At 45.1% G+C, this 16,647-nt stretch overlaps 1 protein-coding gene across 8 annotated transcripts in view; it reads left to right on the top strand.

The window, feature by feature from the left end:
* Positions 1 to 16,647, top strand: part of LOC147446715 (P-loop containing nucleoside triphosphate hydrolases superfamily protein) — a 223,318-nt gene that overhangs the window by 61,632 nt on the left and 145,039 nt on the right. For all 8 annotated transcript variants that reach the window (XM_086525883.1, XM_086525880.1, XM_086525886.1 and 5 more), the window contains exons 19-20: positions 11,312 to 11,437; positions 11,664 to 11,911. In XM_086525883.1, the coding sequence (XP_086382009.1) occupies positions 11,312 to 11,437; positions 11,664 to 11,911 (374 nt within the window). The remainder of the gene's footprint in view (positions 1 to 11,311; positions 11,438 to 11,663; positions 11,912 to 16,647) is intronic.

Here is a 16,647-nt window from a genome sequence, read left to right as displayed (position 1 = left end):
CCGAGGAAGAGGTCTATCACGAGGTGATTGCCCAAAATACAAGTTCAATAAGACACGGTGATGGTCGGATACCTGTGAAGTGTAATCCAATCGCATTTTACATACAAAATCCTCATATTGCTGTATATTGAGGGCATACCATCTATCGAGTCGTGCACAATGTGAGTGATGAGCAGTATGCTGAAAAGTAAACGGTGAGACATCAGGATAAGTAGAATGCCATAACTCAAGCATTTGTGCAGAGGTACAGAGATGATCCCATGTCCGTCTCTCCACAAGTAACATATGTGAATCGCCTGTGGTGCTATCATACACGTCAAGAGCATTGTTAAAATCACCACAAAGAAGTGCATTGGAGGTCCATGAATAAGAAGAAATATCTCGCCATAGGGCAATCCTTTGCCTAGAAGGTGTATATGCATATAGACCTCCAATTTCATAAATCCGACCATTCAACAAACATTGTACAATCATCTTGGGTCATTGCTCACCAAAAGTGGTTGAAGCTCATGCCGAACCATCATCAAAACTCCAAAGTAATCATGCAAACCAGCATACGCAATCTAATAGCCCGCAAAGTAGGAACTCTGGCCAACAAATTCGTGCTGATTATGCTCTTGTAAACCAACTATATCAACCATGCATGTATTTACATAGTGTCAGGTTAGTAGTCATTTACCAAGGTTACATAACCCACACACATTATATGAGATGCATCTAATGTTGTCATGCATGAGAGATTATATGTACATATGGCGAAAGCACAAGAGGACTTATGTAGACGTGCCCATATGCACATCTTCTTCCACCACCGTTGTACAAGGGCCAATCTGTTGATTCAATCGAGAGCAGACTTCCACAAAATTCAAAGGCGAGGTAGAAGCCTCACCAAGAAGTAAGAATGCATCGCTTTTTTCCATGTGTCAATAAACGTGCGATTACATGGAAGCTGCTTGAACGAAGCATTCTTATTCACATTAACAGGTGGAACATAATAACGAGAAGAGAGCGGAGTGCGAATCTTCACCGTCTTTTTAGGCACCATCCAAGCACTAGGATCACTAGATCCCACATTTTTACCTTTCAAAGCATTGCCATTACTCGGAACTGCAGACTGTGCAAGCTTAGCTTTCCCTTTTTCCACTTGGGAGTTACATTAAGAACTGAGCCTACATGTTGCTTAACCTCACTGACAGGTTTACGTGCAGAGACAGGAGCGGGAGACGGGATTGCTGAAGGTAGGGGCTATAAAATAATTTACCACATCGGAAACAAGAATTTGCAAACTTGCCCCATTTAAGCTTGAATGGGCGTTTGTCCACCCATGGATCCCTCGAATCAACCGTGATGCCTTCTGGTGTAGGTTTGTCTGTGTCCCATAGAATGTAGAACTTGTTGGTATTTGCATCCAGTTTCGGAGAACATATGACTTTCCCAAGCTACGCAGCCAACAATGGTAGAAAAAGTCTACTATTTCCACCCACACCGGGTATTTATGACGAATAAGGCTTTGGCATGAGATGAGTCATCTGCGTGCCATAAAACAATGGAGACATTTCTAATAGTACAGTCCTGGCTTCAATATTTGCCAAGAGGACTTCGTTAAATCTAGTAGCACCAAAATAGACACCCCTTGCAACTAGGCATTTAAGAAGAAAATCGACCCGTCGTCCGACATCCTGCGCAGTAGGCATTTTCTTGAGGAAAACCACAATGATTGCAGTCAAAGCATATTGTGCGGTTGGGTCCATGAGTTCATGAACAGGAATACGTACTTCAAGAGCATGAGGCAAACTGTTCTAGGCTCTTTGAGCCTCCTCGAAGTCCTCATACAAGCAAGCTTTGATGTCCGACGTGGTCTTCGAAGCAGGTTCCTTTGCTTTCCGACGCTTAAACACACACAAGGAGTCAAACATAAATGAGCAAAACCTTGCCCAAGCAACAAACGCCTAAAGAAAACACTGCAAATAGCTGTAAATTTTGGCAACTTGAAGCTTTGTACAAAATTCACTTGGTAGGTACAATATGCCACAATAGTCTTACATTAAAGCATCAAACCTTGTCCACGCTTTCCGTACAAGTTGCACTGAAACTGCGAATTGAACTGCTGTACGTGAATTCAATAGCCCTATTTGACACTCACTACCTTACACACACACACACACACACACACACACACACACACACACACACACACACGTTTTTTTTGTGAATCTATTTGATTAATTTACTAGTGGGAAACCTCAAAGCGAGGAAAACCCACCAAAAGGGTAATGTACAAGGGGAAGAACATAGAACTACTCCGTTGTACAGAGTAGCTAGAAACATGCATAGGAAAGCCGTTGTATTTTTGTGGTGATATCACCAACTTCCAAAGCAAAACGTAACGATTGCCTGAGGGAAAGCTTGAAGAGTGTGAACGGGTCTGCATGAGTACGATGAAACATGCAAGCATTACGCTGACTCCACAGGGTCCAATAAGCCTAGTATCTAATCCACATAAAGAAGACCGCAAAACGATGTAGTGTCGACGAGAAAATGCCAAATATCCAGAACCTTTTGTGAAAAACAACCCCAAGAAAGCAGAGTCGCATACATGCCGATACATGGCGAAGGAAGTCTCTAGTAATGCAGCAATCCCACAGCAAGTGGCAAATATCCTCTTTTGCAGTGGAGCAACGGATGCAAGAGGAGGGGTGAATATGACGCGCCCTAAGAAAAGTGCCATCTGGAAGCACTCCAAGCAAACAACACCAAAGAAACAGTCGCTCTTTAAAGGAAAATGGCATTTCCACAAGGCAAAATGAAGCTTCCTCCACCAAAGATCAGATTTATGCATGTGCCAAAGGGAATTGTAATGATCAGCAAGCCATGATTGTGGTAGAAGAAGAGGATAAATTTGACCCGCAGAAATATCTCGGAAAGCCGTCTCCCGAAGATCCCAATAAGACACGCGATCACCATCAGGTGAAGGTGAAACTGGCAAAACGTCACGCAACATACTTTGAAGTTCTCTCCAAAACTGACGATAATGCATGCCCAATCCAAAGCGGCGAGCGGCGAAAAGAAACTCATAAGTATATCCAGCCTCATTGACTACATCCTCAACCACACGAATACCACGGCTAGAGAGAAAGTAAGCCTGTGATGGGAGCAGTCGACCAAAGTAAGAGAGAATGCTCGGCTCCAATGGAGACTCTCCAAACGAATCGAATCACCTTCTTGCCGAGGATTCCATGAAAGATGACTCGTAACCTCTTTCTAGGCAGACACCAAAGTGGAAGCAAGAGGGCATCTAGGAATGTACCCTTCGATCTTGCCAAAAACCACCTCCCAGATAGATGGTTGCCAATGGTCAAAAGAGGAAGAAACAGTATGCTGACCAAGGTGTGCAAACATAAGAGTCCAAGGCTGAATTTGTTGCACAAGTGTAGGCAACAACATAGCTTTCCGAGCAAGAATATGCCTGTGCAAATCCAAGATGTTAAGGCAACCCACGCGTTTAGGAGTGCAAAGCTTCTCCATAGACATCAAGCACAAGCCTTTTTTCTGAGCATGGGTCCGCCACAAATGGGACATAATGTCCGATATAAGAGAATCAAGACAACGACGAGGCCAATGCATCAATGGCAAAAAGAACTGAACATATGCCAACAGGATACTTTGAACAATTCGTAGACGAACATGTAATGGCCAAGTGGATAACTTCCAGTAGTGCAATTTGACATTCAAAGGTTGCATAACATAGATCGTGCCAATCACAAGAACGAAGAGTCAGAAGCTTCGATTTGCAAAAGTTGACTTTGAGCCCAACCGCAAAGCCAAAAAGTTCCAAGGCTCCCATAACCACTTCGACATCATCCTTGTAATTACGAGGCATAAATAAGGAATCATCTGCGTAAGCCTGGCCAACAAAGGTACGACCCGAAGGTAACCGCAAACCATGAAGAAGATCAACAGAAGTCAAGTGATCAAGGTACATCAATAACGGGTGAGTGGCTATAGCATACAACAGAGCACTAAGGGGGCAACCCTGCCTGTTCAAACAACCAAGAGGCCAAGAGTCTGTTAGTTCGCCTTCGAGGATTCCCGAAGACGTGCTACATGCATACAAGAAATAAACCACATTGGTGAATTTAGAAACAAACCCTAAGCACCTCATCGTGGCAGCAATGAAATCCCACTGTGTAGTGTCAAAGGCCTCTTCAATGTCAACTTGCATAACCAGCATGTCCTGATGAGTGTACTTAGCATACTCCATTCCAATCATAACATTAGCCAAATTGTCCATAATCTGGCGACGTGGAATGAAACCATATATAGCCTGATGAAGTCCTGCAAAAAGATGATCCTTAATGCGGTGCACCTGCATCTTAGCCAATATCTTGTAAATCACCGATCAAAGTAATCGGGCGTCAGTGAGAGAATCGGATCCCGTGAATCCACCATAATTCCATCCGGGGTTTGCTTGTCCGTATCTTAGAGAATGCAAAACCTATTGGTATTCGCATCCAATTTCAGAGGGCAAATTACCTTGCCAAGCTGAGCAGCCAGCAACGGAAGAAAATGCCTCCACGTGCGAGGGAAATCAACAATTTCCATCCACACACGACATTTGTGACGAATAAGGCTTTGATAGTCCTTCGAAAGTGCCCACGGTAGAACACGAGTCATCTGCGTGCCAAAAAAAGCGGAGACATCTCCAGCAAATGGTTTCTAGCTTCAGTGTTTACCAGTAAAACCTCATAGAAACCCCGATCACCAAAATAAGCGTCTCGGACAGCTTGGCGTTTGAGAAGGAAATTAACCCATTGTCCGACATCTTGCGCTTATGCCATGACCGCATTCATGGCGTATTGCGCTACCGGATCCATAAGGTCTTGTATTGGAATGCGCACCTCAAGGTCAGCTGCCTGACCATTCCAGGCTTTGCGGGCTTCTTCGAAGTCTTCATACAGACAACTTCTGATTTCAGAAGCACTCTCCGAAACAATATCCATGGCTTTACGACGCTTGAAAACACACTAGAACTCTGTCATACAGCAACCGGACCACGTCCGAAACCAAAGCAAAAGACTTTGTTTTGACTTCTGTTAATTTATCTATACACAGAGACTGCAGAAATATTTACGTCTGCCACAGAAGACATACATCTTGCAAGAAAAATCCTGTAAAATTGCAAATTGTATAGCCTGTAGAATTATTAACTGTCACTAACTGTACAGAGCTGGAATTTGCCTGGCGCTGAGGATTCGGCAAGTCGCACAGAGGCTGACTGGGGGCGAAGAAGCTCAGGACTGCAGGGTTTACTACGCAGGGGCAGATTCCTGTGCTGAGCGCAAATTGCTGCAGCGGGTCTCCGAGGGGCTCTGAACGAGTAGTCCACGCAGGTCTTATGAGCGCCCAGAAGCTGAGTTCACGCAGGTCACACACACATGAACACACACACACACTGACACACACCTGCTGACGCAAGTGCAGTGGGCTGCAGCAGCGCGCAAAAGAGCTCGCGTCAGAGAGCAAAAATTTGACGCGCGTAATTTTTCACGTAACTCTGGTTTTTTCCTCTCTCTGTCTGGGACCACACTCAAAAGTAGCTGCTTGGAACTGCAATGGATCTATGCGTCTTGATGTGGGTGCCTTTGAGGATAGCTTTACTGGAAGAGACATCATCTTTTACTCTGAGACACACCAGGCCCCAGGGCAATCCATGCCTCACATCAGTGGATACAGGTGGGAGACAGCCTACAGACAAGAGACACGCTCAGAGCACAGAGGGCGGGGCTCGGGGGGAGTGGCAGTGTTATTTAGAGAGGATCTGCAGCCACTGATACATATAGCCCGCAGGGACGAGCAAGCTAGATACATGTGGGTGAGATTGAAAGCAGAGACAGGTAGATACCTCTATCTAGCTATTTGCTACTTTCCCTCGAGTACATCCGTTTATGCATCACCCAGAGGACAGTCCCCTTTCTCTCTCTTGGATGATGACATATGGGAGTTCTCTAGGGACGGTGACATTATCATCCTAGGGGACTTCAATGCCAGGATTGCCCATCACCAGGTAGTGTTTTATGATACTTCAGAGGAGATGCTAAGAGCGCTAGATGTTGTAGAGATGGGCCTTTCCAAACTATCACACGATGTGGAATGTACTGGGTATGGGCGACACCTGATAGACATGGGCACTGCACATGGATTGGCCATCTTGAACGGCCTACAGAGATTTCCTGCTTCGGGAGGTTTTACATGCTTCCCACACAGACATGGAGCCAGCACAGTAGACTATGTCATGGCACAGCCGAATCTCATCTCTAGTATCCAGGATCTCACAGTTGAGCCCAGACCGATCGGGGTGGCAGTGGATCATGCTCTGGTGTCGATGACCATCTCCTTCCAGTTCAGTGTAGCACACAGGCCACGAGTAGCAGCCCCTACTCGCTACACATTCACACGGGAGACGGATTCTGTATACATGGATGGAATCTACAGACGCCTATGCACTGAGGACCCGGGGGCGACCTCTGGAAGAGCTAACTACTATACTGACACAGACATTACATGAGGCAGCAACAGAAGCATACCCACACACCCAACCTGAGCATAGCCGCCGATCAGGGAGCATGCCTTTGAACAGCTGGTACGATGAGGAGTGCCGCCAGACTAGAGCCAGACTTTAGAGGGAGGTGCTGTTGGGGGACGTCACTCACAGACAGTCACAGATTGACTTCCGACGCTTGGTGCGGCAGAAGAAGAGGGCTTTTTTGGCTCGACTCGAGCAGGATCTATATCAGCTATTCTTGAGTCAAGACTCATGTGGGGCGTGGCGGCTCTTTCATGAGCAGTCCCCCCCCCCCCCCGCTATTTCCTCCACAGAGACCTGGGGGCAATACGCATCATCTTTGTACACAGTACCTGGACAACCGGCCCTTCCCAACCCCCCCGATCCATGCCCACACGCATGTGTCTTTTTCACCGCTAAGATGGTGAAGAAAGCTATTGACAGGATGAAGACTGGGAGAGCATATGATCATGATGGCCTAGTCACTAAGCATTTCATGCATGCCAAAGACCTACTAGCAGAGCTTCTAGCAGTTATGTTTAACCGGGCCATGTGTGAGGGCCTACCAGACTCTTGGAGCCTATCTACGATCGTACCTATCTTCAAATCAGGAGACCCCATGGAGCCTGGGAATTATCGCACTATTATGATTGGGCACACACTGGCACGGTTGTATGCATCCATTCTTGAGCAACAGCTGAGTAGATGGGCAGAGAGGGAAGGGATACGTGCAACTGGGCAGGCAGGATTCAGGAGAGGCTTCTCTACCCTTGACCATATCCTAACACTCAGGGCCATCATCGAAAAAGGTAGATCTCATGGGAGACGGATCTATTGTAGCTTTGTGGACTTCCGCAAAGCTTTCGACACGGTACCCAAAGCTAGACTGATGGGCAGACTACAGGAAATGGGAGTACCCACAGAACTCATTTGGGGATCATGGCATTGTACAGATCAGTAGTAGGGCATGTACGCACCCCGGAGGGACTTTCTACACCGGTTCACTCCACTATTCGGGTGAAGCAGGGCTGCCCGCTCTCTCCTACTCTTTTCGGTATGTATGTGGATGAGGTTTCTGACTACATTGACAGCGATGGGGATAAAGGTGCTCAGTTGGCATGGACATGGATTCCACTTTTGTTATATGCTGATGACATAGTGTTGATCTCTGAATCCCCAGAAGGAATGCAACGTCAATCGGATGCTTTGCATACGTTTGCCCACAAAAGTGGTTTGTCTGTCAACTTGGGTAAAACCAAGGTTATGGTGTTTAATACCACCCCGGAATGGATTAGGAGGTCAGCACCTACATTCACATACGGCCAGGAGACTGTGGAGTACACAGACGCTTACACTTACCTTGGAGTGGTTTTTAGCGGACCTGCATTCTCACTCAGAAGAGCAGCAGAGACTAGACTTACTAGAGCCCACACAACATTGGGTAGATTGGAGAGGATGTGTTCGCAGGTTCAGTTTCAGGAGCCCCGGACGAAGCTCTGGCTCTTTGACACCTTGGTGGCTTCAGCATTGCTCTATGGGGCTGAGATATGGGGACCTTCACTGGATCACCACGGGAGGCCGGGTCGCTCAGACGGATGGGGGAACATGGAGAAACCTCTCGTCTCTATGATCTCGCGGCTCATTAGAGCCAAGGCATCAGTACCACGGGCCATTATCCGAGCAGAGCTAGCGGCCCCCCCACTAGTGGTAGAGGCGCTCACTAGATCAGTCTCCTTCATAAACCGCACATGGGAACTTCCCAGAGACAGATATGCTCGCATAGCACTTGAGTCCTCTCGACAGTTAGCCATACAAGGAGATGCAACATGCTGGTATGAGGAGATGACATCATGGTTTCAGGCGCATGGGTTCAGCATAGACAGGCTGCCACCATTCCAGTACTCATTGGATGCACCATCTCTCATTCTTACACAGTCGGAGATCACCAAGCTTATCCGCCAAGACCTGACCCAGCTAGACACTAGGAGGACATGGATACAACCAGCACAAGAACTGGGCACGAAGATGGCTTTCTACAGAGACCACCTTCTCAAGCTTACGGAAGATGGTTTTGTGACGAGACCCAGATACATGGATACCCACTTGTCTCATGGGATACGGTGTGCTATTGGCGAGTTACGCACATCGTCTCACCAGCTGCGGATTGAAACTGGGAGATACAGCGGAATACCAACAGAGGCCAGGACATGCCCCTTGTGTGACATGGAACCTGAAACAGAGCTGCATGATACATGCTGCTGCCCCGTCTACTACGAGATACGAGGCCGCTTCCATTGCTTGTTCAGAGAGGGTTTTGGACCACTCTCAAGAGTAATGGGATTCGAAGATCAAAGATGCCTGCGTTTGTTCTTGCTCGAGTTACGCAGACACAGAGAGAGCCTGATGAATGGCGAGGCTAACCAGTCTCAAAGACGGATTACAGACTTCTTCAGAGCAGACACGGGACATCCGCAAGAGCCACTCCCACAGCAGAGCTCCCCCCCGTCTCACACCAGAGGCACAGTGATTGACCGAGCGATTGAACTGGGGAAATCCAGGCGCCCACGATTGCGCAGGACTACACAACATCGACGGAGGCTACGTCAAAAGATTCAGAGCACGTTGGCCAGGCATGCACAACGCCCGGTCAGACTACTAACCATGGAGGAAATTGATGAGATTCGCCAACGACCGATGCTATATCTTTTGTGATTCGGCTATCCCAACTAGCCGCCCTTTTTTGCTTAGTTTTCTGCTTAGCTCAGATCGACCAATCTAGAATCCCATAATATATATCTTTGTTTTGTACTGTTGTTAGGTTATTTTGTTACTCTGACTTTGTATCAGGTCCACCACCTTGTAACTTTCTGGTCTCATAGGTCACTATGGCCTTTTGAAGACGTTAATATAACATTTCATTTCATTTCATTTCTCTCTCTCTCTCTCTCTCTCTCTCTCTCTCTCTCTCTCTCTCTCTTTCTCTCTCTCTCTCTCACACACACACACACACACACACACACACACACACACAACAGGATGGGGGCGAAATCTGTACGAGGCCAGAGAGGGTGCGCAGAAGTGGACAGCACGCAGGTGCTACAGTGCGTAGAGCAGGGCAGCACACAGGGGTTAGACAGCTGCAACGTGCAGAGCAAGGCAGCGTGCAGGGGTCAGACAGCGCACAGAGTGAACTCACACGCACCTCTCTCTCTCTCTCTCTCTCTCTCTCTCTCTCTCTCTCTCTCTCTCTCTCTCTACACAGCATCGACGGAGGCTACGTCAGAAGATTCGGAGCACTCTGGCCAGGCATGCACGACGCCCGGTCAGACTACTAACCATGGAGGAGATTGATGAGATCCGCCAACGACCGATGCTAGATCTCCTGTGATTCAGCTATCCCAGCAAGCCGCCCATTTTTGCTTAGTTTTCTGCTTAGTTCACATCGACCAGTCTAGGATGCCATAGTATATATCTTTGTTTTGTATTGTTGTTATTTTGTACTCTGACTTTGTATCAGATCCACCACCTTGTAACTTTCTGGTCTCAAAGGTCACTTTGGCCTTTTGAAGACGTTAATATAACATTTCATTTCTCTCTCTCTCTCTCTCTCACACACACACACACACACACTCACATCTTTTCTTTGTAGTAAAGATGCATGTTGAGCCCCACACACACACACACACACACACACACACACACACACACACACATTGAAAGCTGATAGGGACTCGTGGCTAATGGTATGTTACAATGTACATTCACTGTATGTTATTGCCAAAGAAGAGGATGGTGGGATCCGTTTCCGCGTAGATTATAAGGGTCTGAATAAGGAAATTGTTAAGAACTGGTATTTGTATACTAGGGATGCATGATCTCAGAGATAGACTTTTTGTTGCAAAGTGATCTCTGGTCAGGATACCATCTGATATGGATATACCCTGCGGATGTCCCAATAACTGCATTTGGTACACAATATGGGCATTACCACTTTTTGGTACTACTCTTGGGTAAACCAATGCTCTAGCCACTTTCCCGATGATGAACAACTTGTTTTGTCCGTAATAGGGAAAGTGGATAGTCGTTTCCTAGATGACAAACTTAGTTAAAATAAGTTGCTAGAGGAACATTTGCAGCTCCTATTACACATTTTGCATCAAGAGAAGTTGTATTTCCACAACGAGAAGAAGCTACCATCAAATTTCTTGATGTTAAAGTGTTCCATTTCTTCAAAAATGCTGCCATATTCTATGTATTAAAGGAAATCAACACTATGGCAAACTCTTCCGTAAATCTTGGCGAGTTTAGATAGTATCTTCCTACTAAAATCAAGTGCCTATATGCATAAACACTATGCAAGGGATCACGGAAAATTCATGTAGAATTTGGTAGTAGTAACGCGTAAATCTCAAAATCTGACAGCCAAAAACAATAGATAACTGAACATATCATAAACTGGGCATAGAGCAACTTCTTGGGAGGTCACCCATCTCAATATTGTTCTCAAGCATGCGTACCTAATTGCAAGGCTTCATCAGATTGGTCTAGCCATCTAGACCCGAAAATGGTAAGGTGGTAGACAATGTTGAAACTCTGTGCTTGCAAGAAATGATACCTTCTTTTGTCTGCTGAATGTTGTGGCTACGGTTTATCTTAAGTACTGTATGCTAATAACATAGGGGCTGGATTGTATTTGCTGATGCTGTGATTAAGTTGCAAACGTTTTTTGTAAAATCACTTATTTGACAGGTGGGTGATCCCAAGCAGCTCCCAGCAACCGTCATATCACAGATGGCAAGTAGATATTCTTTCGAGTGCAGTTTGTTTGAACGACTTCAGAAAGGAGGACACCCAGTTTCATTGCTTAATGTACAGGTAGCTCATGGGTGAAGCTATACTATCAATCTTTCCCATGTCTGTTTAATCTGTCTATCTGTAGTTCCTGTTGTAGCCCTTCGCTGTCCCATTCAAAACGTTGAAAGGCATTTTTTGCTTTGTTTGTACTCTGCCTGATCATGATTACATTACGATGCTGGAGCTGAAGACAAAGTTTGCTTTTTCAAAAGAAAAGTCTAATTTTGGCTTTGTCTATGTGGTGCAGTATCGCATGCATCCAGATATCTCTGAATTTCCATCAGCATTTTTTTATGAAAGTCAGCTGGAAGATGCAAGGACATTGCTGGAAGAGAGAAAAGCAGTGTTCCATGAAAACAAGTTTTCAGGGCCGTATTTTGTTTTTGATGTCGTAGAAGGCTATGAAAAGGTCAGACATCAATCTACATCGCAGTCACTAGTTAATGAGGCAGAGGCAGAGGTGGTTTTGGAAATCTTCAGAAATTTAAGAACAAGGTTTGTTCTGATTTTCTTGCTCTCCAAAAAGTCTTGAACTATACGTATCTGCTGGTTTGCTCTGAGCATTCTTAGGAAACTTCAGAAAGCAGTTTTTATTGTTTCTCTGAGAGAAGGGAGAGGGGCTGAAGGGGTCTGTGAGGCGAGGAATCCTGGTAGCAGGTGTGGTGGCGTAAATCTACACACAGGACAAATGAAATAGAACTTGTATTAATGTGTGCAAAAGCCAAAATGACCTATGGGACTATCTCGAGCACATTCCTTGTTGGGCTCATGATGCCATAGGTGATCCACACAGGACTCCATGAGTACCTGTTTATGTGCCTGGCACTCCTCAGCTTAAAGATTTTATTGGTTTCATGTACCACAATCAGATCATCTCACAACTATTATGTGCCGGCAGACTAGTGGCTTTGCTGCTATGTCTCTGGCCACCTTGGCATGAGATGCACATTGCACCCTCCCAGGCCCCCTACCCCGTAAGGTCTTGGTGATGACTGGCGGGAGGTTGTCAGCATAACCACCCAATCTCGAAAGAAACTTCTGAGGAGCAGTCACCAACATCCTCTGTGTATCTGCGTGAGATCTTGTCTGACAATCCTGTTGATCTCTGAACATGTGTGTGAGCAATGGTGCATCCAAGGAGTGTTGAAAGGGTGGGCGTTTCAGACACGGACTAAAATCTTTTGAAACCTCTGAAACCCGTTTTGAAACTTCCGATTTCTAAACTATGGTGCCATCAATGGCATCATGTATCATACTAATAGTGAAGAAGGTGGTAGCCTTGGGTCAAAACATCTGTGACAATGGTGGGTAGGCTGAGTTGGCCAATATAGAGACTTGTCGTATGTTGTCCCCATGTTAACGAAGAAGTAATGGATGCAGGTGCTTGCAGCTCTGGGAGGGTTTCCACGCCTTTGTAGAATCGTTACTCAACAATAGCTAGTACAACTCCTCTTGTAGCCAGACTAGATAAGCTTTCTTCTTTCACCTTATAAGGTGTCGAAAGGTGATATGTGACTGGTATTTTCTGGCGCTCCCTCTCCTTGTAATCTTGCTCCAGTCTCTCGACACTCATCATCATACAAGCTATTTTGAGGGATAGTTCCACTGCCAGATCTCCGTATACGATGAGCTGGGAAAGGTTGTACAGTAGGCATTGTGTGTGAGCTCTATTAAAGGTGCATGGGGATCCACCTCTGCTAGCAATCCAAAGATCTTCGACATATAGACATCATCTGTCTCCATAGAAAGCTAGTATTGAGAAAAAGAACATCTCTGCTAGCTATCCATAGGTTGTGTTGTATAACGGCCCTCTAGTATGAAAGAAAAGTATGCATAATCTGTAGCAACTCCTATATGTCTTGCTGCCACGGAGAGCTCTCAGATACGTGGTATGAGAGCAAGCAGAGTGAGTACATAATCTGTTGTGCCATGGATAATGTGTGAATTCCCTTGATAATGGCCATCCGGCTATGCTATTGAGAGATTTTTACAATATTTTGCAACACAAATTAATGTCATTTAGCTTGCTTTCATACTTTTCAAAGCAAAAACGAGCATATTTAGCTATGGAAACAACTTGTAGATGATTCCCAATGTTTCGATATGCTCCTTGAACATTCGTGCTGATTAACTCTTGGGTAGAGCTAGTGAAATCTGCATTCTTCTTATTTCTTTCATCCGGTGCTTCATTTATATATAAAAACATCTGTTGCTAAAGTAAGCAATCAGTCTTCAAAAGGTTCTCATATCAATGAAATAACCGCCAAAGTACGTCGAGAAATTGATAAAAGCATGCATAGAATTGTGTCATATCCTTTGAAGTGTATGGCTTGTGATTTGCTCCGGGTTTGGCTATGTGTTTTTCGGCGATCCATGCATGATGCCATGTCATCAGCTTGGCGACCTCTTCACTCACTCTTGTGCTCTTGCTCTTTTCTTTGTTCTTGCTCTCATCTTCTTTTAATGCAAGGTCGAATATCCACGGTTTGTGACATAAGAGGTTCCACTCAGAGTGGTGGCCATGGTTGCAGGAGATTGTGGAGTCCCTAGTTCATTAGAAGGGCTTTGATTACTCTGTTGGCCTCCACCTTGGATCTCCCACTATTCATGGGGCTACTAGGCTGGCAGCACATTTCTTTGCTATAGGCCCATGGAGTTCTCCAGCGGGGTCTCCCAGGGTTGACTAATTGTTCATTCAGTATTCTATGAGACTTTTGCCTATGTTTATTGGTGTAGAGAGGTCACTGATGATATGATACAGACTTCAGACGACACCCTTGGATGGAGTGAGCAGTCATAAATGCATTGATAGAGGCACATAACTTCATGAATTTTGAGTTCTTCTCACGTATAAATGAGTGCCAGCTTGATGATGTCTTGGGGAGACTGATTTTGCTATTTCCTGATAACCTTCTCATGGTAATCGTGGAAGATGTCTGGATTCATCCTCCAACTTTTAATTTGGATGTTCAGGAGAATTGCAAATTATTGGGGATTCAACAAAGAGACAGTCCTTATGAAGCTTGGTGATGTGGATAAGAAAAGAGAATTTCTCTCACATCAACACACCTTGAAGGGCGAGAAAATATTTTAGAGGAAGATCTCGTTTATGCTGAAGTAGCACATTGGAAAGAGTACATGATACATATTCTTGAGAGTAGAATGCCAGGAAAATGGGCTGTTTATAGAGATGGGAGAGTTTGCGGAGAGAAATGTTTAATGGACTGTATGATGGTGGGTGACCTATGGCACCATCCTAAAGATTCCAGTATGGAATTGTAATAAATTACTTGGATCAGGCGCTTTTAGGAACTTTTAGAAGACGAGATATTGTTAAACTCATGAATGTAAGACAAGGAACTTGCCCGTAGTCTCAGGGTATAGGTAGGAATCAGTGGCAAGGAAAGATGCTTATGGGAATATGAACAGAGGTCTGGAGGAGTCGCCATGCTTTACAAGGAGTTACATATTACATTCTAGTATACAAGTAGTCCAGAGGGACGAGCATGTGCGCTATATGTGGATTAGAGTTGAGACAGAGGAGTGCCACATATAGCGCCCTCTACCTTTGAATCCTTTGAATCCTGATTATACTAGCCTTGTGTGATAATGGATGCAGATATTATGGAATACTTGAGAATGTGAGATATCATGTTGGTTGGGTAATAGCATCGATATAACTTTTGATGATTCAAGTAAATGCACAAAGTATGCTAAATATCTCCTAGAGACGGAGCTACGCATGGGTTAGCCATACTCAATGGCATAGCTAAATGGGCATACATGAATATTTATATTTACCCACATCTGCATGGTGCTAATACAGTGGATCATGTACTCACTCCGCTTGCTCTCATACCACGTATCCAAGAGCTATCCATTTCAATGAGACCTATTGGAGTTGTTGCAAGTGATGCAAACTTATCGTTCATACTGAATTGTTGCTTGTTACACAGCCCATGGATAACAAGCATAGAGGTTCTTATCCTAGTTACCAGTTCTCTAGGGAGATAGATCATATGTCTTCTTTTAAGATCTTTAGATTGCTAGGAGAGGTGGATCTCCCATGCACCTTTGATGGAGCTTACACACCATCATATGGCGCTATTCATATAGCCGCAATTAAAGCCTTTCCCCACTCTTGTAGTACAACTAGACATGGTAGTGCCTTATGGCTCAGAATAGCCGGTATGCTAACAACTAGAGCCAGATCACAAAGAGGTAGCGACAAGGGACAACACATCGGCAGGCATAGATTACCTTCCAACGCCTTGTGAGATGAAAGAAGAGAGCGTATTTAGCTCGGCTTGAAGAGGAGTTGTACCAGCTATTCTACATTTAGGATACTAGAGAGGCATGCGGACTCTTTCAAGAGCAAGACCTATTACATCCACTACTTCCATGGCCACATGAAGACAATATTTGACTAGTCTCTATATAGTGCTAACTCAGCCTTCTCCTTCCATTCCGAGTGATGTTTGGAGCCTAGACTTCTAGCCTCTTCACTATCCATATGATACATGATGCCATTGATAAGACTTCATACAAGCAGATCACAAGATCATGAAGGGATAGTTATTCAGATGCATTGGTACCATTGTCGGGACACATGTTTAATAGAACCATACACAAAGACTTTCTTGAGAGCTAGAGCACTAACACTGCTGTGCTTATATTGAAGGCTTCGGATCCCACTCTCCCTGGTAATTATCGCACCATCATTATAGGCTGCACATTTGGCTAAGCTTTATGCTTCTGTGTTTGCGCATGAGTCGAGTCATTGGGTATAGAGAGGACGTCCAAGCAAGAGGACATTCTCAACTTAAGAGAGGATTCTCTATGCTTGATCTTGTACTGTCACAAATGAGCCCTAAAAATGAGGCGCACAACATAGATCAGCCCTAAGAGTGAAGCACCCTTCTTTTTATAAGCGAAGGGATTGGACAATTGAAAAGCTAAAGGTCGGACAAATGAAAAGCCAAAGGTGGGACAATTGAAAATCCAAGGAATAGGGACACTCGAAAGGCTAGGCCAATACTTATGTAACGGCCTTTTGGGGGCATTTGTCACCATTATGAGTTTTTGGGCGATCTCTCTCTTTTAGCTTTCTTGAAGAAGTTGAAGGCTTGAGCACTTGTGACGATCAAGAAGGCCTTGAGCAGTTGTGAAAACACCTTCGGGGGTGCTCCTCTTGAGGTCCGACGCTTCTAGGAAAGGGACTCCACCTGTAT

This window comes from Adiantum capillus-veneris, chromosome 12 (assembly GCF_014529385.1).
Source record: "Adiantum capillus-veneris isolate H3 chromosome 12, ASM1452938v2, whole genome shotgun sequence".
NCBI classification, from domain to species: domain Eukaryota; kingdom Viridiplantae; phylum Streptophyta; class Polypodiopsida; order Polypodiales; family Pteridaceae; genus Adiantum; species Adiantum capillus-veneris.
Note: the sequence above shows the minus strand (reverse complement) of the source record. Positions and strands in the feature narration are given on the sequence as shown.